The 22,047-nt window shown below is 53.0% G+C and overlaps 9 protein-coding genes across 9 annotated transcripts; 4 read left to right on the forward strand and 5 right to left on the reverse strand.

Annotated features, from left to right (window-relative positions):
- The first annotated feature begins 7 nt into the window (after positions 1-7).
- On the forward strand, positions 8-2,377 carry B0H65DRAFT_272879 (uncharacterized protein). The gene has a single exon (XM_062822766.1). The coding sequence runs from the start codon at positions 158-160 to the stop codon at positions 2,282-2,284; it is 2,127 nt and encodes a 708-aa protein (XP_062679778.1). The 5' UTR covers positions 8-157; the 3' UTR covers positions 2,285-2,377.
- Positions 2,377-3,262, reverse strand: B0H65DRAFT_272882 (uncharacterized protein). The gene is made up of 2 exons (XM_062822767.1): positions 2,855-3,262; positions 2,377-2,798 (listed from the first exon to the last, which is right to left on the reverse strand). Exons 1-2 carry the CDS (start codon positions 3,126-3,128, stop codon positions 2,470-2,472), a joined length of 603 nt encoding a protein of 200 aa, XP_062679779.1. The 5' UTR covers positions 3,129-3,262; the 3' UTR covers positions 2,377-2,469.
- Positions 3,263-4,108: 846 nt separating this feature from the next.
- On the reverse strand, positions 4,109-4,626 carry B0H65DRAFT_431587 (uncharacterized protein; the record flags this gene model as incomplete). Its single annotated transcript, XM_062824951.1, has 2 exons — positions 4,109-4,317; positions 4,371-4,626. Coding segments are annotated over 2 exons (465 nt in total), but the record flags the coding sequence as incomplete, so codon positions are not given.
- Positions 4,627-6,532: 1,906 nt separating this feature from the next.
- Positions 6,533-7,839, reverse strand: B0H65DRAFT_431338 (Prephenate dehydratase-domain-containing protein; the record flags this gene model as incomplete). Its single annotated transcript, XM_062824940.1, has 3 exons — positions 6,533-7,548; positions 7,607-7,642; positions 7,677-7,839. The coding sequence occupies 3 exons, from the start codon at positions 7,837-7,839 to the stop codon at positions 6,533-6,535; spliced, it is 1,215 nt and encodes a 404-aa protein (XP_062679781.1).
- A 1,492-nt stretch (positions 7,840-9,331) lies between these two features.
- On the reverse strand, positions 9,332-10,954 carry B0H65DRAFT_510888 (eukaryotic peptide chain release factor subunit 1; the record flags this gene model as incomplete). Its single annotated transcript, XM_062828441.1, has 4 exons — positions 9,332-10,468; positions 10,542-10,591; positions 10,735-10,819; positions 10,922-10,954. The coding sequence occupies 4 exons, from the start codon at positions 10,952-10,954 to the stop codon at positions 9,332-9,334; spliced, it is 1,305 nt and encodes a 434-aa protein (XP_062679782.1).
- Positions 10,955-11,595: 641 nt separating this feature from the next.
- B0H65DRAFT_473713 (uncharacterized protein) lies at positions 11,596-13,123 on the forward strand. Its single transcript, XM_062827215.1, has 2 exons — positions 11,596-12,335; positions 12,463-13,123. Exons 1-2 carry the CDS (start codon positions 11,946-11,948, stop codon positions 12,643-12,645), a joined length of 573 nt encoding a protein of 190 aa, XP_062679783.1. The 5' UTR covers positions 11,596-11,945; the 3' UTR covers positions 12,646-13,123.
- On the reverse strand, positions 13,124-15,979 carry B0H65DRAFT_473715 (uncharacterized protein). The gene is made up of 4 exons (XM_062827216.1): positions 15,517-15,979; positions 15,243-15,412; positions 15,040-15,169; positions 13,124-14,961 (listed from the first exon to the last, which is right to left on the reverse strand). The coding sequence occupies exons 1-4, from the start codon at positions 15,745-15,747 to the stop codon at positions 13,516-13,518; spliced, it is 1,977 nt and encodes a 658-aa protein (XP_062679784.1). The 5' UTR covers positions 15,748-15,979; the 3' UTR covers positions 13,124-13,515.
- A 1,875-nt stretch (positions 15,980-17,854) lies between these two features.
- Positions 17,855-19,190, forward strand: B0H65DRAFT_273115 (60S ribosomal protein L2). The gene is made up of 4 exons (XM_062822769.1): positions 17,855-17,959; positions 18,237-18,765; positions 18,828-18,925; positions 18,979-19,190. The coding sequence occupies exons 1-4, from the start codon at positions 17,948-17,950 to the stop codon at positions 19,102-19,104; spliced, it is 765 nt and encodes a 254-aa protein (XP_062679785.1). The 5' UTR covers positions 17,855-17,947; the 3' UTR covers positions 19,105-19,190.
- A 563-nt stretch (positions 19,191-19,753) lies between these two features.
- Positions 19,754-21,404, forward strand: B0H65DRAFT_431254 (adenosine kinase; the record flags this gene model as incomplete). The annotated part of the gene is made up of 3 exons (XM_062824934.1): positions 19,754-20,123; positions 20,337-21,291; positions 21,365-21,404. The coding sequence occupies 3 exons, from the start codon at positions 19,754-19,756 to the stop codon at positions 21,402-21,404; spliced, it is 1,365 nt and encodes a 454-aa protein (XP_062679786.1).
- Between the last annotated feature and the right edge of the window lie 643 nt (positions 21,405-22,047).

The following is a 22,047-nucleotide window of genomic DNA, read 5'->3' on the forward strand; positions in this document are numbered from 1 at the left end:
CGGTCATCAACGAATCATGAGGGAGCATAGGTTGCCATTCACGAGGTAAAGAACCTTGACGGCCTAGTTTATGGAAAGTTATCGTCAACACGATCGCATGTACTTTTCGCGTTCTTTGTTCGTCAATTGCAACAATCCCGAGCAGTAGGATGCAAAGATGTCGAGAGTTGCAAACAAAACAAAGGTCCGCAAGTATGGAAAGCCAACCACGAAGAGCAGAGCAGAACTGCTTTTCGCGGAATTACCTAAGACTCCTGTGAAACAGCCATGCCGACGGCCCGCATCACAGATACTGGGGCCTGAACCATTCCAAATATCGGAGCCCGTGATCACGGAGTCCGTTCCGGCCTACCATGAGCAAAAAGCGAAACCATCCCCGGAAGCGGAGCCGGAATCAGTCCCAAAGCCAGAACCCATGTCTGATGAGGATGATGTTCATGATGTTACCGAACACTTCGACTCAATATTGCTTGATGAAGAGGACGATCACCAAGATGCTCCCTACGCATCTACGCCACGACCTTCAATAGGAAGTTATACGAGTTACAATACTTCCGTACCACCACCACCACAACAACGACAACAACAACAACCACCACCACCGTCCAGGACTTCACTCTCATCACAACCCCCACGCCTATCTCCATTCAGGAAACTTGCATCCCCATCAGTACAAAGTCCAGCAACACTTCAACCACCAACAACCAACTCCCCATTTGGCCGCTCACCATTCCCTCTCAAATCCCCACGAGTTCGACAACTCATCCAAGAAGAATCCAACCAACCACAATACCAGCAGCAAGACGAACAAAAACAAGAATACTCCTTCTACGACACCTCCTCCTTCCACACCCTTTCCTGGTCCGACATCTGCGGACCCCCCTCGGCCCTAAACTCCATCACAAAAATAGCCGAAGCCTCGTACGCCGAAGTCTACCGCATCACCAACGCCCGCGGCATCTCCATCATCAAAGTGATCCGTCTGCAATCACCCATCAGACCACAGACCAAAGCCCAGATCAAGTCCGGGTTGGTAGACGAGGAAGCCCACGCCGAATCGGACTTGCAAGGCGAACTCAAGATATCGGAATGGCTGGCGGACATCCCGGGGTTCGTTATCTACAAGGAGAGGTTTATAGTGGAAGGAAAGGGGACCAAGGAATTGCTGGAGACGCATCAGGTGTTTCAGCGGAAGATGAAGAGGAAGGACCCCGGAAGGGCGCAGTTTTATCCATCTCCGAGTAGGTATTTGGAGAGCACGAGGTTTTTGGTGGTGGAGTTGGGGGATGCGGGGACGGCGTTGGAGGATTTCATGGCGCAGCCGGAGCAAAAGATGACGTGGACGGGAGAGATGTTGTGGGATGTCTTTTTGAGTACGGCGGTGGCAATGGCGAGGGCGGAGGGGGAGGTGAGGTTTGAGCATAGGGATTTGCATGAGGGGAATTTGTGTGTGAGGAGGGTGAGGGGTGCGAGGCAGAAGGAGAAGAAACCGTCTGACGAAGAGGAGGGGAGGGGAGATGGGGGAGGAGCCAAGTTTGGTTGGTCAGGGTTGGAGGTTACAATTCTGGATTATGGCCTTTCGAGGGCTACGGATCCGGAAACGATCGGGCCTGATCTAGAGTTATGTCCGGCATCGCCTATCGGACGGAGGACTACGACCGACAGAGAAGTCAAAGAGGAAGCAGTCGTCTTCTACGACCTGGAAAGGGATCCGTCAATGTTCACTTCGACACACGCGCCTCAGTGCGATATCTACCGACGTATGCGCGCCTATCTGCTCAGCAACACGCCGGAAGGCAAACCGGTCTCTTGGGCGGGGTATTACCCGTACACCAATGTTCTGTGGCTGTCTTACATTTATAGTTACCTCTGTCAACACTTTAAGGGAGATAAGCGCGAGTTGGAAGCGTGGAGGGAGGAAACGGAAGAGATGTGGAAGTACTTGGACCCGAAACAGGCGGATGCTGTGAGGCAGGAGGGGAGCATTGGTTTCGGTGTGGCGGGGGATGTGGTGGGGTTTGCGGTGGAAAAGGGCTGGATTACAGAGGCACAGGTGATGGATGTTGGGGACAGGAGTACGGTTTTGTTTGAAGAGTCGAGGCTTGAAGTCCCGCCTATGGAGGGGATAAAGAGTGGAGGCGAAAAAGCAATCACTGAGAGTGTTGAGAATCAACAGGCCGGTGAGAGAATCGAGTCATGGGATGAGGATGAAGAGGACGATCAGATTCGCCGTCATTCTAAGAGGAGGCGGACGAGGAGGAGATACGTCGACGAGGATGAGTAGCATATGATTGACGAACGAGCATAGCCCAGCGTTTGGTAATGTCATTATCTTCTTTCACTGTTTATATTCACGCTGGAAGATGCCTCGGGTTCTTGATCGTCTTTACTTTCTTTCCTTTCCCTGGGTCCCAAGACCACCACCCTGACAAACCTGATCAGCGCCCCACACTCTTCATTCTGCCTCTTTCAGTCCTCTTCCTCCTCATCCTCGTCATCATCCTCATCGTCATCCTCATCGTCATCCTCGTCAAGCTCGTCCTCATCCCATTCCGAAGGGCACGGCTCATCCTCGGAGTCTTCAATACCGGACCTTCCTCTCTTGCCATCAGCAGCCTGATGGTAGCCTCTTCTACACCCGATTCCCTCAACGGGATCAGCTGACCTGTCACAGCAAGAATACTTAAACCCTCCGATAAGGCGGTAGTTCTTGCGATTCTTCGGCGTATCCTTCGGCCCTTGAAGATTGTAGCTCCAGTGATCCCATACTGAGGAGGAGGGGTTGACCACCATATGTTCTACGCATTGATTAAACATTTGTGAAGGAAGCAAAAGCATTGCGGGGTTTACTTACCCGAATGAAAGAGGCAGCTCTTTCTGTTGTTGTCTTCGTCAAAAGCGTCGCCGCAGCGCCTGCAGATGTAAACGGGAGACGGCGCCTTTCGCTTGACACCAGCAGTGCTGGGCGTGCTTGAGTTGAAGTACTCAATTGACAATAAGCGATCACTGATTTTGTCTCGAGTATCGTCCGACTCGGCGCTGAGTGCGAGTAAAACGGCACGAAGGCTGGCTTCATCCGCTGAAGTAATCGCCTTCAGGAGTCTTTCATCCTTGGATTTCCTGTCCATGGCTCCTGAAAAGGTATGAAGAAGGCTCTCCTATGGTGAAAGAGAAGGTAAGGGCCGAGTCCAAAGTGTTTTAGAATCCGCACGGAGGAGCAGGCAGTAATGTCCTGGACAGCTGGTGTACGGGAAAAGAAAACGAGGAGACAGCCAGGAAGAAATCTTACAAAAAGTCTGAGTTCACACCCCACTTTTGCCTACAAATGCTGTCAAAACACTGCCACTTAACCTACCACGAAAATAGCGCCACAACACGATTTAAGATGATTCTTTAAATGGAGGTTGGAATTAAAATCTCTTATTTTTTTTTCCCATTTTTATTCTTTTATAGAAAGCAATTCTGCGCTGTTGAAGGCAGTCCGAAGAGGTAGGAAACTGTGCTACTGACACACTCTAGCTCAGCATTTCCGGAATAACGATTCCCGATTGGATAAAGCGGTATGGAATTGACTAAAGCACTGTCGTATGCATCCAAAAGGAAATAATTCGATTAACGAAGTGGTCGTTGTTTTGTCACCATTTGTTGTTGGCGGTCTTTTTTTTTTTCGAACCCAGACTTTTCACAACCCACTGTATTCAGTTATGTGCTCAGTAGTAGACTGAGCCCCTTCTTTGGGAGTGTGATTACAGGCAGGTGCGGGCGACGAAAATTTGACATCTGTTGATGAAGCAGAAGGAGGTGAGATGGTGTTTTGGTCGTTCCTTCCCCAACCGCCAGTCGGAATAACCTGGGCCCATCAGTCTTCTACCACACAAATCCTCATCTCTCCTGCCTCACATCTACTCAACGCTATCTAAGGGGAGATGGACGAGAAGAAAACATTATCCTATATTTCCTTGCTTATTCCCGCGTTCGTTAGTTCTCCGTATGGTGTCGCCCTGTTTGTTTGCCCTTGCTCTCACTGCTTTCGCTCTACTCATCCTCCTCTTTTTCTTCGTCATCCTCTTCGTCATCCTCCCCGTAGTCCTCCTCATCCGCAGAGTCATCAACATCGAATCTTCCTCTTGCCGTCAATAGCCTGGTGGTAACCCAATTTGCACCCCTCCGACTCGTCGGCTCGCTTTTCGCAGCAATAATAAATGAATCCCCCAAGGAGGTCAGGATTACGACGATTCTCTGCCGTATCCATCTCACCATGGGCTCTCTCATCCCAGTCATACCATGTGGACGCATTGTCGTCGATCTCCATCTCCTCTGTAAACCGGTTAGTTATTTGCCTTAGAGAGAGGCGGGAGTCGCGGGCATACCTGGGTGGTAACGACATTCCTTCCTATTGTCGTCTTCCTCAAAAGCCTGGCCACACCGAATGCAGATGTGAACGGGAGACGTCGCTTTCCGTTTGGAGCCAGAGCTGTCTGCCTTGGCCGCGTTGAGCTTGGTCACTTGATACAAGTGTTTGCCAACCAGTTTTTCAACCTCACGCTCAGCGCAAAGGCCGCGTAGAACGGTACGGAGAGTCGACTCGTCCGCCGAGGCAATAGCCTCTGAGCTTCTCGCCCCTCGGAATTGCCTCCATGGCTGCTTGGAAATTTTCGTGAAGACGATTCTGCAGTCAACAAGTATTTAGAAGAGCCGAACGTCAGAAGCGTTACAGGATTGCAGGAGGGGTATGCAGGTCAATGACGAAGAAGTGAGGTGCAAGGAAGAAAAGAGGAAGAAGTTCGAAAGGCCTGGAAGAAAAATTCTTTTATGCTCAGAGAGACCCGGCCCCACTAGGATCTAGAACAAAAGCGGTAGTCGGGGTGATTGTGAGTTTGATCCTGTCGGCTCGCGAGTTGCAGCCCAAAAGGAGGTGGTTGATTCGGAAGATGGTGGTTGGCTGCCAACTTAACTTCCAAGCCACCAAACGCATCCGTTACCATCACATTCACCTTCACCACCATCATCGCCATCCACCCCCATACATCCCCTTTCTAACATCTAATAACAAGCCTCAACCCCAGTCCTGCTCCTCGTCAACATCAAGATCCCCACAATCACCCCATAAAGCCGCAAGACCTCACTAAAGATCAAGATCAACACCATGCCCGTATACAGCCTCGGCTGCTACGTGTTCGCCCTCACCCCAGCGTCTCCTACAATCCCGATCGCAAAACCGGCTGCTAACCCTGTCAGTCCGACGGCGAGGCCGGCGCCCAGCTGCAGGAACGAGATGTAGAGCGGCAGGGGGTCGACCAGGGCGTTGGAGATCAAAATGGAGGTTACGAGGCTGTAGATGGAGAGGATTTGGGCCATGATTGTTGGGAGGCCTTTTGGGTTTTTTTTTGTTAGTTACCTAGACTGTGATATTTTAGAGAAGAGAGGGCATGCTGTAAAGAGAAAGATGGAAAAGGGATTATACATGTTCTGTGGGACTTGTTCAGGTTTCAGGATGCCCGTGGAAAAGATGGCTCCGGAAGATTTGGCTGTGCCGTAGGAGGCGCCGATGACGGCGAAGATGATGGCTATGGCGCAGCCGAGTGCGCCGAAGAAGGGCTAAACATGTTTGCATGGCGATTTGGGTGAGACTTTAAAATTATGTGTGAGGATGAAGTGGTTAGGGCTGGAATTGACGAACGGAGTAAACAGGACTATCATGGAAAGAAGCGTTTGTCAGTCGTAGTTGTAAAAAATCTGGTGGAAGAAAAGTAAAATATGGGATCATACCATATGTCCCGGTCAATATAGACTTTCTCCATTGTTGGAGCTCTTGTTGTCGTTCGTTGTCACGGTTCTGGTCAGTCTACCGGTCCTGTTCCGTTCTCCTGTGAGGCAGCTGTTGAAGTAAAACTCTTAAACATTTACGACTCGGAAGAACAACCATAGGAGAATGAGACTTATTTGAACACATGAAGTAAGCTCTTGGCCCTTTCTACACTACCTAATGCCATTCTCGCAAAGAGCATACGAGTCCAAGGCGCAGTAAGATGTTTAAATATCAGTGGTGAGCTTCCGATTGGCGAGGCCGGATCACTTGATGATGACTCAATCCCAAGCTCGGATTACAGACCGAAAAGCAACCACGTTAGAGCCAACAACCTGAAAACTCTCCAAGAAGTTTCAGTTGCGCCGGTCTATCGATTCCATGTACACTCTATCCAATATCCTTACCTAGGCAAACGCCAAGGTGTTGGATGACCTCAGCAAGATCGATGTAACCCATCTATGGTTCGCACGGACTGTATAGATGGTGAAGATTTGTATTGGCAAACGCGAGCGGACGTACTCTCAAGTGTTGGGTGGTTTTGAAGTTCTTCTGGTACCTTTTACCAGTCAGCTTGACCGAACCAATGCTCGAGACCTGAGCACTCCAGCCCGTTGTTTCTCCCATCACGTATAGGACACGCCTCGTACGAACCAGCCAGTCTATTTTCCCTCTTCCCTTCTTGAGCCTTCGTGATTTATATTATCCATATAACCCGTCCTTATTCTACCTCCTCCTCTGATTCAACCAACTGCCCAACCACCTCCACCGTTCCGCCACACCCTCAACCCACTCCACATCCCCAACCAACCCACTCACCCTCCCCTCCGGATCATCCCACCGGTTCCCCTCAAACTCGACAAAGAAGAGATACTGAAACGGCGCAATCAGGCTCGGCAAGCTATTGATGCTCGTCAAGTTCAACCCCCTCCGCTTGAAGCACCCAAGTACATCCGCCAGCGCTCCGGGCGTGTGATGCGGCACCGTGAACGAGACCATAGACTTATACAAGCCCTTGTAAGCGCCTCCCTTTTCAGTATCATCATCCCTGCCGCCGTTGCTTCCGGAAACCGACGACGAAGGACGAGGCGACATCGACACGGGCGATCCACCCGAGGCCGAAGACACAGGCAGAGACTCGGCCCGGTCCGTGGTCCACGGCAATCCCTCGGGCAGCGAAACCTCCTGCTCGACGCCGTCGTCGCTGCGGCTGCTGCAGGGCCGTCTCCGCAGGACAAAGAAGCGGGTCGTGTTGTCCTCGCGGTCTTCGATGCAGCGCGCCAAGACGTCCAGGCCGGCCATCTCGCCGGCTACTTCGCTCGCTACCGCGGCGCTCGAGCCGGAGGCGTCGGCGGCGGCGAGCTCGGCGGCTTTGCTGGTGGAGGAGACTTCGATGGTCTCGACGCCCTTGAGGTAGGTGGCGAAGAACTTGGCGGTTTGGCCGAAGGCTTGGGGGTGGGAGTAGACGCGCTTGACGTGGGAGAGGGAGGTTAGGGGGGTTGCCTTCGCGGTTTCGTCAACATTATAGGGTGGTGAGGGTGATGATGATGATGATGGCTTTCTCCGGCCTAGGAGAAAGTGGTGGACGTCGAGGTAGGCTTCGCCGCAGATGGTGATGTTGGGGTAGGTAGAGGCGCGGTCGGCGAGGCAGTCGAGGGTGAAGCTGACGGTGCCATGGGTTGAGTTCTCGAAGGGGGCCACGCCGAAGTCGACATTGGAGGCTTGGACTTCGTCGAAGACGTCTGAGGCAGGTGTTAGTGAAACTTCTTTTGTTTATTAGAAAATGTGAGTTTAACAAACCTCTGATCGTCGTTGTAGGGATGAGTTCCCATTCATCTTCATCGGGAAAAGCAGATTTTGTCGCCTATACGTTGCCACAACCCCAAGTCAATATCAGTCTTGGGAAGGATAAGTCCAGTAGCCATATCAAAGCCTTTGAGTGTTCCCTCAAGTTGGATAGTCTTAGTATCCGTTTTTCTCGAGCTCCCTTTCAAGTTGTCCCAAGCCCACTCAACCGTCCCTTCTGAGCCCATCTCACGCGGATCACATACCTGATGAGAGTATGAAGCGAAAGGCCCCAAGAAGGCAACTTTCCTCCTGTGACTCCTTTCGCGAGTCCCTTCCGATGTCGGCGCAGTGGCCGTTGTTGAACTCATGTTTGCAGGCCGCTCACAACCGTACTGCCTACCCTCCTAATATGCTTTTGACAACACACGTACCCAGACCACCGCTCAACGAGGTTCTAGGTTGTCGCCGCTGGATGTTGTAAGTTCCTAAGTTTGGAAGAGTAAGTTCCTTGATTTGTGTATGAGTTGAGAGTAAAGGTGCCAGTGACCAATCATTCATAAAGCGCAGCGGAGCACTTGGAGACCCATGTGCGTGGTACCCGACGCAGTAGACAGATTTTGGAGAATGAAGTAATTCTGAAGTCCCGGCGTACTATTTATTGTATCCTTGCCCCGAGCAACAAGCCGCTCTATTTCATGACCTTCCAACTCAGGCCCACCGGCCGTCCTGAGTTGTCTTGATGCCTGGTTTCGGCCGGCCACACGGGGTTTTGCCCCTCAAAGGTCCGACCGCCGGGCCCCGCTCCGGCGCCGATCACCGGCTTCAGATTGCCCATACCTCATCAAAGTCGCGTTTCCGTGACAGCCCCACAATGAATGAGTGATGACATTGTGATCCCCGAGGACTGCATGGTCCCTGCTTTTGAAGCCTAGATTCTACGCTGAATAGTACAGCAGGAGGGTTCATCTGACTTATTGATCTTCAGGGCACGGGCACCATTTGAGAGTGCTAAGAATGTAATGGTCACCCTTGAGACGGGTTGTCAAGAACAATCCAGACCAAGAGCCATCAAGATCTAACAACAAAAACAGAATGAACGTGGGATTCGGTCCTCGGCTACCGCGTACTAAGCCATATTTAAACCATATCTCATAACGACCCGTTTGATTTTTCCACCCGAAATTCCATAACCCAATTTTTAATGAACCGAAAGCATAAAAGAGTGTCCATAAAGACAGACGCTGTCAGTCCCCGGAATAAAAGCAAATCCATTCCTCCTGGTTCCGCGCTAGACATTCAATCCTTGCCATCTTCCAACTTGAGGTATTGCTTTGCGTCTAGCTAAGAGATTTTTGATGAATCATTCGTTGGTCTTGGTCAGACCTACGAAGAATCAACCCTGGATCCCATTTGTGGAACTTCCGCTTCGGTCATAGGCAATTTGGTTCTGTTGCGGCGGTTAGCGAGTGGTCAGAGGTCGACCAAACAAGAAAACGCCATACCTTAGATTCCATTAAATCAAACTCAAGAAGCCGTCATCATAGAGCGAAGCGGGCTCGGGCGGGACACCTGGTGGTCACCCGGCTGACGAGGGCTTGCGCCGGAGCGAGCTGCGGACACTTTGTCCGAGCTGGTTGGCTTGAGGAGCGGCGCTGAATCAGCTTTAGGTGTCGTCGTCGGCTCGGACGGGATAGCTTGAGTTCCGGGTCCCTCGTTGTCGGCGAGGGATTCAACTTGTCAATCGTCGTAGTACTCATCGTCGTCGCTGACGTCAGCTAGCTGCTCGAAGTTGACCTTGTAACGGAGGATACCGCCGATACCACCGAAGCCCTTGACGAACTGGTTGCCCTCGGTAGAACGATCAGAGACGAATTCGAGCGTGGCACCGAAATCCTTGTAGTGCTCCGCAATCCACTCAAGGAAAGACTCCTGGGAGACCACCTCCATCTCCTGGCCTGTCTCCTTGTCCATGAACTTGTCGCGGCTGGCCTGCTCTTGTGCCTTGGTAGTATGCAAGATAACTTCGGATCCGTTGCTATCCTTGAGAACCCAACGGTTGACCTCGAGGTTCTCGAAGACGATAAGGGTCTCGACGGCACCGAGCTCCAAAGCCTTGAGGGTATCCTCAATACCGTAGCAGATGCGACCGGTATCCTGGCTGATCTCCTCGAAGTACTTGCCAATGAGCTTCTTCTCCTGGATGAACTTGACGTTTCCGAGGGTCTCGGAGGACAGCTCGATGGCCTGGTTGAAACCGTTTTCACCACCGTACGAGACATCGACAACCTTGACGACCTTGGTCTGGAGACGGGGATCGAACAAGTCGGAGGCGTTCAGGTCGTTCTTGAAATCGGCGGAACCAGCCAGAACGAGACCGGCAACGTTGGGCCTGTCGTTGGTGATGAAGCACTGAACAGCCAATTCGGCGACCTTGCGGACGTAATTGTGACGCTTTTCCTCACGGAGACGGGCGAAACGCAGGGCGGACTGACCACCACGACCGTGCTTCTTGGGAAGATCGACGGAGAACTTGTGGACAATGTCGCGAGTGTTTCCACTCAGAGTACCGAACAGGGCACCGTTGCCATCCATGATGATGAAACCGAACTTCTGGTCGGAGTCGAGAAGCTCGGCGAGAGCCTCGGTGTGGAACTTGTTGTCGCAAAGGTAGAGGGAGGTGTTGATGGGCTTGAAGGGCTCGAAATCGATGTTGACCTTTCTTTCCTTGCCTTCGGAGGTCAAGATTTCACCGCAGTACACGACGAGACCATTAGGCGGCACCTTGTTGTACAGCTTGAGCCTTTGCTGGGTCGAGGTAATGGCCGAAAGGACGGACTGACGGTTGACACGCGACTTAATGTTGGAGGCAGTACCCTATAATAACAGGTCAGACACAACTGTCTGGCACGAGGAGGTGTCGAGGTTGAAAAGAAGCATGGTGACGCACATATTCTTCAGCCAACATCTTTGCGGCTCTGGAGATCTGATCCTTGGGGGCTGAAGACGACGAATAGTCAGCATCACTCTGGACATTGGGCCATGGTGCAGCAGAGTAAGGACTACTGCCAAGGATCTCGCCATGCGATCAAGGGAGGGTAGACGGCGGTGACAATGCCATGGTAGGGTAGAGACAAACGTACGGATGATGAGCGAGATCATGGAGGTACCGTTGCCACGGGCGGCCTCAAGACGCTTGATAAGCTTCTTGACCTTCCATATCTCGATCTATGGGAGGACAATGACATCTCGTCAGCATGCGAACATCACGTCGGGAGCTCTGTTTTTTTTTTGCGCGCGCAGTCGGGAGAGCGATGATGAACCACTCACGTTCTTCTCGGCCTCGTTGGCGTTGGGATCCATCTTGGCAGTTTGGGGGTGGTGAAGAAGAAGAGGAGGTGGACTGGATCGAGCTGCTGCTGGCGCCCTGAAGTTAAGTTGGTGCAGCGAGCGAGGTTTGCGTCCTTTGGGTTGGATCTGCTTTCAACGGCGGCGAGCAGGGCAGGACGGCAAAGTGGGCAGGTTGGGGTTGTTCTTTTTCTTTTTGCCCACTAATTCAGCTACATATGGGTCCCGAGGTCCAGAGGGGTTTCCGCTGCCCTGTCTGGTGTCTGTCAGCCCGTGGGAATGTCCTTCCCTTCTCTTTTTATCCCTAACAAGTGGGGCAAAAGGCGAGTCATCATTGGCCGCATTGACGAGGCCTTGGCAACCCTTCACACGGCCCTTCTCGCCTGACCTTCGTCCTCCAGGCAGTCTCCAGCTTGCTTCTCACCAACACCGCATCAACTTGGCACGACTCCAGGCTGTGGCGTTTGACCCGTCCAGCACACCGGGCCCCACCTTTCCTTCCCGTTTCAGACTGAACTTACAAGAAATTGCCTTGTATCAGCCTACGATTGTCTCGAGGATTGTCATCGCAAAGGGAACAAAGATGGCAATCTCGAGGCAATTTCAATACGTAGAAGCGGTCTGGCCGTGTTAGTCAACCACCCAGGCACTCGATAGGATGTGTCATGCCGTTCAAAGACCTTTTGATGTATGGGCCTTGATGTTACTGCCTTCATACTGTCGGGTGCCTTCAAGGTCGTGACCGATATTTTCTGGAGAAGGACTGTCATGGCTGTCTGCTCCTTGCCTGCCCGTTCGGCCCTACGTAGCGGCTACGTACCGCTCCAGTGGACTGCGCCAACCCCGGAAGGTACCTGAAGCTATGATGCATTGCATTATCGATTGACCTCCATGTTCGCTATCTCCCGTTCGCGCGCAACCTCAAATTGAAGTCCTCAACTCGTTCCGTAAACAAACGACCCCGAGACCGAAGACAGTAAACACATTGGGCGCAACACTTGCAACCATGGATTCCGACATTCCCATCCAGATCGCCGAGACTATCCAAACAGCGCACATCAAGCGCGAGCCCTCCCCTTCGCACGACATCAACCCCTCTACCGCCGCCTCCAAGCGCGAGCCCGCGTCCCTCCAGACCCAGACCAGTCACAGTCAACATCATAACTCACTAATACCCGACGACGGGATCGACGAGGACGATGACGAGGATGAATACGCACAGTCGGAAACAGAAACGGACGAGGAGAGCGACTACAACGTGGTCAAGTCCCGGCCCCGGCGCAACATCCACCAACTACCCCCGATCCCGGACCTGCGGTACGAGCAGAGCTACCTGCACAGTATACGTAATGCAGATACGTGGTGGAAGGTGGTGTTGATTACGGCGAGGGATCAGGCATGTTGATTACCTACACTACCGACACTACCTTTCTACCTTCCATTCCTTGCTGGCTACTTGGAACTTCCATCCCCAACCAAAGAAAGAAACCCCCATCAACTAACACACAACCCCCCCAACACAGGTCATGATGCCCCTAGTCCAAGGTCTCCTCTACAACATCCTAGTCTGCGGCTGGCAGTCCTGGAACCGAAACGCCCAGATCCACGGCTCCTCGATCGGAGCCCGGGTACGGCGCTGGTGGTACGGGGTCAACAGCTGGGAGATTCCCCCTGCTCCCGGTCCCTCTCCTTCTGTTAAGCGATAAGCCATGACACATGATTCTGGACCCATTCTTATACTTTTTTTTCTTCTCGTTCGTCGGAAACCATATAGGTCGCAAAATGTACGCATCTTTCAGACTCGCCGGTCCAGCAGCTGGAATCTTAAAGGCAACTTCGGCGGAGGCGGTGGCTACGGAGGAAAGGAGGGGAGGAAGATGGTGGAGGCGTTCAACCAGAACTTTCAGAGGGAGTGTGGTTTCGCTTGAGTGGACGGCAAGACGGATGGATGTGGGAAAGGGGATGAAGGATGGATGGTCTTTACCTTGCTGCATTGCATGGTGTTGCGGATGGCATCGAGAGGAATATTATAACTTGAGCGTTCATGACAAGTTGGGAAGATTGGTGTTGTCAACCAGCCAACACATATCCGACTGGTTATATGCCCGTTGGGTAAGAGACTGTCACATGCTGTGCACACTCGTTACTCAAGTGAACTCAAGGATTAAGATGCTATCATAACACACATATTTGCCGGTCTAATCGCCTCGCCCCCGTTCCGTGGTAGACGCTTCATTCTTACTCCTTCCCCTCTGAAGCTCCTCTTCGAGCTTCCGCTTAAGATGTCAGTTCCGTTCGCTTCAAGGTAACGAAAAACTGAGGACTATCACCCATAACTCAGCCTCCTGATCCCTTGTCTTTTTTTCTCTAGTCGCAAATCATACCGCGATCTTAGTCGACATAAAATAGTTTCGTGCATCGCAATACCCCCTAACCATGTTTTGTACACCCCGAACTCCCTACTTCACCCGTGACTGACTGAATCCCAACAAAACCTAACAATAGAAAGGAAAAGAAAACTGAGCCGTGGCTACCCATACTAACAGAGAATGCTCTGACACTCGTCAACGGCCCACCTAGAGGCCAACAAGCTTCTGAGGTTGAGGCTTCTCAGGGCTCCTGATAGGCAAACCCTGCTGTCCTCCGGGCGGTCCCAGTCCCGGGGGCGGCGACAAGAGGCGTTTGATACCATCACCACCCTTCTCAACAAGGGGCTCGGCCGTTGCTTTCTTTAGCGGAATCGCAATGATCTCGTCCTTGACTTCTGACTCATCCGCGTCCGCCATAGGGACGTCGTTCTCCTTGCCATCACCGACCGACTGACCACGAGACTGCGCGGGAGTCGACTCCTCGCTCACCACAATATTCCGGTGTGCCGTCCAAGGGTGTTTGTGAGTAATCGTTGGCGAGAGGGGTGGCCCATCAACTTTGGTGACTTTGGCATTCTCATCAAAGCCAACGCGAATGGGGAACTTGAACACGAGGCTGTTGTCGTGATCATCGTCATCCTTGGCGTCGCCACCATCATCGAGATCGTCCTCGTCCGCCATGTCTGCATCTTCCTCATACTCCTCTTCGTCTTCTTCGTCCTCCTCCTCGTCGTCGGCGGCCGGGACATGCTCGTCTTCCTCGTCGTCGCCAAAGTCCGGTTCTTCACTGGCCTCGTCCTCTTCATCGGAATCGTAGTCATCGTCTTTGCTGCGCTTCTTCTTTCCGGTGGTGGCGGCGGCAGAGCTCCATCCGTTCATGCTGTGATGTACGGCGGCTGATCGTCTCGGGCGGCCTGTGGGTCCAACTGTGAGCTCTACTTGGTCTCCTTTCTTCGCGTCAGCGACGCCTCCCGTCATCTCGACATCCTCGTCGCCTTGGGCACTCGCAGGATTGCTGGCCGTCGTCTCGAACCGGGTGGGTGCTCTTACTTGCCGCCCGCTGGCGGTGGTGATGGGGCCGGCGAGCTCGGCGGGGGTGTGGTTCCTGGTGTTCCTGGTGGACCGCCGGGTCGCGGTCGAGTCCGTGTAGAAGTCGTCCTCATCGTCCGAGAACGTGTACTTCATGCGCTTGCCGCGAGTGCGGCCCTCGTACAGCGAAAGACCGGGCTCCGGCCGCTTGAACTGCTCCTTGCGCATGATCCGGTACTCTCTCCGCCTGCGCTTCTCCTCGGTGGCTTCGAATCGCGGAATGCTGTTGGCGATCCTCTTGGCCAGGGCTCGGGCCTTGGGTCCTCCGTCGTTCTTTTCCAGCTTCTCGGCGAGTAGCTTGAGCTCTTCAATGTTACCGGCAACACTCCACCATGTTCGCGTGTGTCCTGCGGGATTGCTCTCCCTGTATACTCGAAAATGCGTGTCGTCGTTTCCTTCGATCAGGTAGTATCTCCGCTTATCGCCGTCGGTTCCCCAAGGTTGAACGCTGAGGCCGACATTCAAATCGTCTTCGTGGCGGGTCCTGTAGTTTTTGTTGATCATGGTCTTGACGACCTCGGAGGACGCAAGGGACCAATGGATCAGTGTGCGCAGGAGAGCAAGCTGGAGGTCAGTCACGGATTAGCCTTTCTTTTCCTTGTACATTTCTGGAGACTTTGAGTGCGGTGAGGAATGGCGTACCCGTTGTACTGGGGTCATGGAGGCAAAGGTGGCACCTCCAGCAAGAGGGTTCTGACCCTCCCACTCCTTTGCCCATTGATTCTTGTGCGTCTGAATAGCTTCTTCGAGGGCGCGCCCATAATGACCGGCTCTGTATTGGGTTCGTGGATTAGCAAGAGTGGACGAAATGTGTTGGGGGCTGCTGTAGGCGGGGCAATACGCACTTGACATCCTGCTTGCGGTTAAGCAGAAGGCCAAGCACCGCGCAGAGAAAGTTTTCGACGCGCTCGCCTGGGATAGTCTCGACCACGTCACGCTCCAACTCTTGGGGTCCGAAATTGGCCAAACTTTTCGGAAACGCTTCGGTGAAACGGGCACGAAACATAACAATGAACTAGATTAACCCATGTTAGCAACCGATGGCGTCACATGCAATGGCACGCGCGACGGTTCGTGCTATGTCGCCCTTTGAACGCGACAAAACGCGCAATCACGTACAGCAATATCAGGATTGTCGGCTAGAACATATTCATGAGGAGGGGACGGCTCTCTCTTGCGTCGCGGCGGCGTTGTCTCCCTGGGTGGATTCAAGGCCGGGTTTTTGTCGACTTTGTGGAAGAATTTCAGGATGCCTTGATGGCGTTCCACTTGGACGTCGGCTTCATCATCGGTCGGAGGCGCCGATAGCGATGAGATGGACGAAAGATCGGAGGAGTCGTCGTCGGCCATGGTGTGCGGTGGTGGTCGATGGCACTTCGTTTGCTCGTTGCGAGTTGCAGTGCTGAGGTTGAAGAACGAACAAGGGTGCTTGCAAGAGAGAAAGTGGGTGCAGCAGTGAGGAGCGATTATGTTATAAGAGATCGGCCGCAATAAATTACGTACCGGGCCGCCAGCAAGAGTCCCAGGGCTCCCAGCCTAAGCTCACAGGAAGAGAACTGCACAAGGCGCCTGCTTGATAGGCACATTCACCAACGAATCCAAGGCGAAAAGCCGTCTTTCTTCTATCTAGCGCCGGAGCCAGGTTTGTCAGGTCCAACAGGCCGCTTGTTATCATGACAAAAGTCCATCCAACCGCACCATCCACCGCCTCCCCTTGGGAGTTCTGCCCGTCTTCCATCCCATCCGTAACCCAGACCCATAGCCCAACGGTTCCGTCGATGATTCCTAGGTAGCACTCCCGTGTATCGGAGAAAGCCCGCATGACTCGCTTAAGGCAAGCCCTCGTCAAATGTTTAAGTACCCAAAAAGGGGCCGAGGTGCATGGCTGGTGATGCCATATGCTAACTGCCACTATTCATAATGGTTGTAAAGGCGGCGGTTAGGGAAGATGGGTGTTTCGCCGGGGTGTTGGTGTTAATGGGGAATTTGTTTTCGGGCCTCATGTTTCCCCCAACAAATATTTTTGAGGGCGAGGCCAAAGGGTCGGCGTGTGATCCCAACGGGGACTGAGATCCCCTCGCCGTCGATGTTTCCCATCTTGTGTGTGGCATGTCTTAAGTATCAAGACGCGAATGGAGGGTTTGTAAAGAGATGCAGGGAGCGAATGAAGGGAGAAAGCCAAGGCGCCGCTTTTTCCTGGCCTAGACACGGCATATAGACGCGATCTAGCAGGGACGCTCTGATGCGATAGCTGTGCCTCCATCTCCATCCCCAAAACAAGTGGTGCAACAACAACTCGGAGCCTTGAAGCTATTCGCATTCCAGCCCTCGTTGTCCACAACCAACACAAGAAAACGTATCGCGTGTGCGGAGGCCACATTTCATGCGCCTGTAAGGAGTTTCGAGACCTACCAGCAAAATGCAATGTCCCCAACAGTGACAATGTCTTGGGATTATGAACGAGCACAAGCATCCGCCCAACCTCGACTCGCACTTGCGAAATCCTTTGGCGGTGAGCGAGAAAGAGGTGAGGTTGGCGAAAGTTCAACGACGCTGCTCCTGGGTCGAGAGGGCCTGCATCCACTGCATCGGTCGCTTGAACGATTTGAGTTCACAAAACCCAAGGTCTCGCAGCGAAACGGCCCACATAGCAGAACACGGGCCTGGATAACTCCAAAATCGCAGCACAAAAGCCGCGATCACCATGAGTAGTTCATCCGACGGCTGATAGTACAACGCAACTCATGGAATCAGTTGATCGCACCTATCCAAATGTTAGAACACTTTCAGAATGCAAATGGAAAGGTAAATAAGAATGAGTCTATCGTACTTAACTAGGAGCACGCATTTCTTTGTTTGGTCGCTCCTGCGTTGGAAGCCATCGTGGCTGGCATCACTCACTGCAGCGTGTCAATCCGACGAGAGTTGTGAAGTTGGGCGGATGACGATAGGAAGTGGGCGGCGTTCCTGCTTTTGGCATGACCCTAGACCCCAACGGCCGCGTACCGTGTGATTTTGCTTTAGTGCAAAACTCTGCACTGTCCGTCGCATTGCGCCTGCGAGATGCAATGCGATTTGCGCCGTAGATACCAAACCGCAGTTTGAGTACCTATTGAGATATAACGGAAAGGCTAGGGGTTCAGACAAGTTCTACGAGTAAGTTGTTACGAAGAGACATGCGACACTATGTGTAATACTTTCAGTTATTTTGATGAAAGTAAGGCCGATTAGCACAAGGCTCGCCGTGAAAGGAGCGTCCAGTCACGGTCGTTTGCAGCGTCTAGTTGCGACTCCACGTGACGCAATTAGGCAATTAGACGGGGCGCAAGCCACAGGTCCCTTGCTGTCAGCCACACCAACTCCCCGCGTTAGGGCAGCTTGGGGAGCCGCACAGGCCTAGTGTGTGGCTTGTTTTCGCGCAAGTCCACACAAGAATTTGGAAAAATATCGTCTTGCACTGACTTCGGGAGCTTTTTACGAAGCGCAACTCAACCTTCAACTTACCGAAACCCGGCCTTTACTTTCAGTCATTTGAGGTAGGAGGGACAAAATGGGTCGCGTCGTAAGTAAATCCCGATATCTTCATTATCCAGCTGTTCTCTCGAAACGATCGCGACGAAATTTCCAATCTCGAAAACCGACGACGACAATGGGGGGAAAACCGACGATTGCACAAATTCGGCGCCCAGGACGGCAAGGGGGCGATTTGGAGATTTGGAAGCGATCGAATCGAGAGGATATCTGGCAATCAACGACACATGACCACAGATGGCGGAGAAAGGACTCGGAGAACGAAGCGGCAGTGATGGCGATGCTGACCATGCATCTTCTACCCTCAGATTCGCAACCAACGTAAGGGCCGCGGTTCCATCTTCACCGCCAACACCCGGTTGAACAAGGCCCCGGCTAAGTTCAGATCTCTCGACTATGCCGAGCGCCACGGCTACATCCGTGGTGTTGTGAAGGAGATCATCCACGACCCCGGTCGTGGTGCTCCTCTCGCCCGCGTTGTCTTCAACTCCCCCTACAAGTTCAAGAAGCAGCGCGAGACCTTCATCGCCAACGAGGGCATGTACACCGGCCAGTTCATCTACGCCGGCAAGAACGCTGCTCTCACCGTTGGCAACATCCTCCCCCTCGGCTCCGTCCCTGAGGGTACCGTTGTCTCCAACGTCGAGGAGAAGGTTGGTGACCGTGGTGCTATCGGCCGTACCTCCGGTAACTACGTCACCGTTGTCGGCCACAACCCCGAGGAGGGCAAGACCCGCATCAAGCTCCCCTCCGGTGCCAAGAAGGTTGTCTCCAGCAGCGCTCGTGGCATGATCGGTATCGTCGCCGGTGGTGGCCGTACCGACAAGCCCCTTCTTAGTACGTTTCTCCCGGTACCCGTGGTTCTCCAAAAAGAGCGGATGTGCTGACCAATTCTACAGAGGCTTCTCGTGCCAAGCACAAGTTCGCTGTCAAGCGCAACAGCTGGCCCAAGACTCGTGGTGTTGCCATGAACCCCGTCGACCATCCTCACGGTGGTGTAAGTTTGACAGGTGTCCGAAACTTTGATCGCGAGCTGACATGGTGCTACAGGGTAACCACCAACATATTGGTAAGGCTTCTACCATCTCCAGGTACGCTGCCCAGGGTCAGAAGGCGGGTCTCATTGCCGCCAGGAGAACTGGTCTCCTCCGCGGTACCCAGAAGACCAAGGAGTAAAGCGATTTCTTGTTTGTCATCTGGGCTGGGGTTTCTGGGATTGCATTGGTCTTTGCTGCTTTGTAGTTACGGTACTGCGAAGGCGGCTGGGAGACTTCATCTTTCTGCAAGCATCTTGGGACGTACCGGAATAAAAATGATTCCCACACAAAGCAGCAAGACGGGTGCCAGATGCGAGCCGTGGTCCCTCGTATGGTGGGCGAGCATGACCCGAAGAGTTCAGGTCGCGTCAATCACATGAAGGAAACTCGGAAGGGCATGATAACTATCATCCTAGGCAAATTGATGAGCGGACATGATCGTTTTTCTTCGGTCAAGAGGAAGCAACTACGGCTACTGGTCTACACCTTGTGACAAGACTATGTATGATGGGTAATGCGAAAAGGAGAGAAGACCATGCGGCATCTGATGCTCTTGATGCTAGCAGGGAGAAAACATGATACCCAAATTGCTCTACGCGGTTGTGTACGTACTGGCACCTGACGTCAAATGATGGAGACAAGGGACCGTTTGCTTGGGTGCTCCTTTGACATTAGCAGCTAGTAAATGTACTTCCATGTGCATTGCGCAACAGCAATACTTGCCCAGTTCTAACGCGGTGCCTTGTCGTGCAATCTCCTCCTCGTGGTATCACCAACTGAGACCCGAAATGTTCAAAACGCTATCGATAACTCGGCCGAAACGTATTATCACCGGCAATGTTGAGTCTCTCATCGGTGTCTCATTTGCTGTTGGAGCTCGCCGTTGTGGTCGGCCCAGTCCTGATGGGGCAGCTCGGAGTTTCTACTCCACCGCCCCAGTGAATCCAATCCCTACGGCGAATTCCACCTCGAACCCCTTGCGCGGTTGCTACCCCTCCGTGGTGGGTTGCTTCTCGTTGTCAGCTTCGAATATTATCCCAGTCCACCACTGTTTCCACACAACAACACCAAGTCGCTTCAGCATTCGTAGCAACTCGTTCAGCAAGATGGCCGCCACCAAGGACTACAGACTTCTCTGCCTCGAGAACCCTCTTCTCGGTGAGTCCTCCTACTTACCCTATGAACCATTCCTGATTTCTTTGCGCCTGAATTGGCAGCGCCTCAATTGGCAGCGCCTGTCAAATTTCTGGGCAATTCGGGCGCTTTTCCATATTCTCGGTTCGCCTCGCAGCAGCATGGCGCAACTTTTTCCTTCCTCTCGCTCAAAAGCTGCGCGATACTGGTAACATGCAGCTAACTGCCGGCTTCCAGACATCCAGGCCTTTGGCGATGAGGCTCTCCTCGAGAAGTACGGCCTTAAGGCCAACGACGCCATCCTCGCCGAGGAGAAGCACCTGGGCCTCTACGAGGACCTCCTCCAGAACTACGATGCTAAGCTGATCGCCGGTGGTGCTGCCCAGAACACCGCCCGCGGTGCTCAGTACCTCCTCCCTCCCAACAGCGTCGTCTTCCTCGGTGGTGCTGGTGACGACAAGTACGCCGCCATCCTCCACGATGCTGTCAAGCAGGCTGGTCTCCGCGTCGAGTACCGTGTCGACCCCAAGATCAACACCGGCCGTTGTGGTGTTATAATCACTGGCCACAACCGCTCCATGTGCACTGATCTCGCTGCCGCCAACCACTACGACCTTGAGCACTTGAAGAAGCCCGAGGTCTGGTCCCTCGTCGAGAACGCTGAGGTCTACTATGTCGGTGGCTACCACTTCACCGTCTGCCCTCCCGCCATCATGGAGCTCGCCAAGCAGGCTGCCAGCGGCAACAAGCCCTTCATCCTCTCCCTCTCTGCCCCCTTCATCCCCCAGTTCTTCAAGGAGCCCCTTGATGCCTCTGCTCCCTACTGGGACTACGTGATCGGCAACGAGGGCGAGGCCGCCGCCTACGCCGAGTCCCACGGCCTCAACACTACCGATGTTAAGGAGATCGCCAAGGCTCTCGCCAACCTCCCCAAGGAGAACACCCAGCGCAAGCGCGTTGCCATCATCACCCAGGGCACCGAGCCTACCATCGTTGCCGTCCAGGGCGAGGATGAGGTCAAGGAGTTCCCCGTCCACTCCATCGACCCCGCCAAGATCAACGACACCAACGGTGCCGGTGATGCCTTTGCTGGTGGCTTCGCCGCCGGTGTCGTTGAGGGCAAATCTCTCGAGGAGTCCATTCACATGGGCCAGTGGCTCGCTAAGCTCAGCATCCAGGAGCTTGGTCCTTCGTAAGTTTCCACGACTCTCTTCTCTTGCAATGCTTCTCTTTTCGAGCTCTTTGACTTACATATTACGCAATAGCTACCCCTTCCCCAAGCAGGCTTACCCCGGCCACAATTAAATCTGGGAGACCAGTTTTAGTCACCAGGGCGTGAAGTGAAGTGAAGAAGTAGAAGAGTTGTTAGTAGTAGAGCATTCTTGTTGTTTAGTCGCAATGGGAGAAGGGGCGTTGGTTATAAGGTATCCAGGAGGCATTTAACATTAGGCTTGGGATACTTTACTACACATGGTTTGAAATTGGCATAGGGTCCAAAATTCATCTAGGTCACAAAATGGGTTTCAACAACGGCACAATATACCACGGGGTTTTTACGGCATCAACGTATATCATTATCTATACTTCGGCTAGAATCATTGATCGCAGCAGGAGCGTGAAGAAAGCTGGGATGACTGTTGATGAGCTGGGTTCTAATAGCAGAACTGGTGGGCTGGTTTTCGGGATATCGGAGCTCTCCCCTGTTCCTTACCATAACTGTGAATACCCTTCCTGCTTCCTCTGTCTGAATGGATTCTACCAAACATCTCCGATATTTTGGGTGTTCGGTATTTTGTTCATATTCGGCCCGATGAGTTTCTCTGCAGTTTTCATCTGCTCTCTCGCCTCATATGAATGATACTTCCGTGTTTTCTTGTATACCAACGCGATTCTTCCCAAAGCCTCTCCTGTTCGAAAGATTGGTGCATACTGAGTGAGGTCCATGGTT

Source organism: Neurospora tetraspora (assembly GCF_033439725.1).
Source record: "Neurospora tetraspora strain CBS 560.94 chromosome Unknown B0H65scaffold_6, whole genome shotgun sequence".
Classification (NCBI taxonomy): Eukaryota; Fungi; Ascomycota; class Sordariomycetes; order Sordariales; family Sordariaceae; genus Neurospora; species Neurospora tetraspora.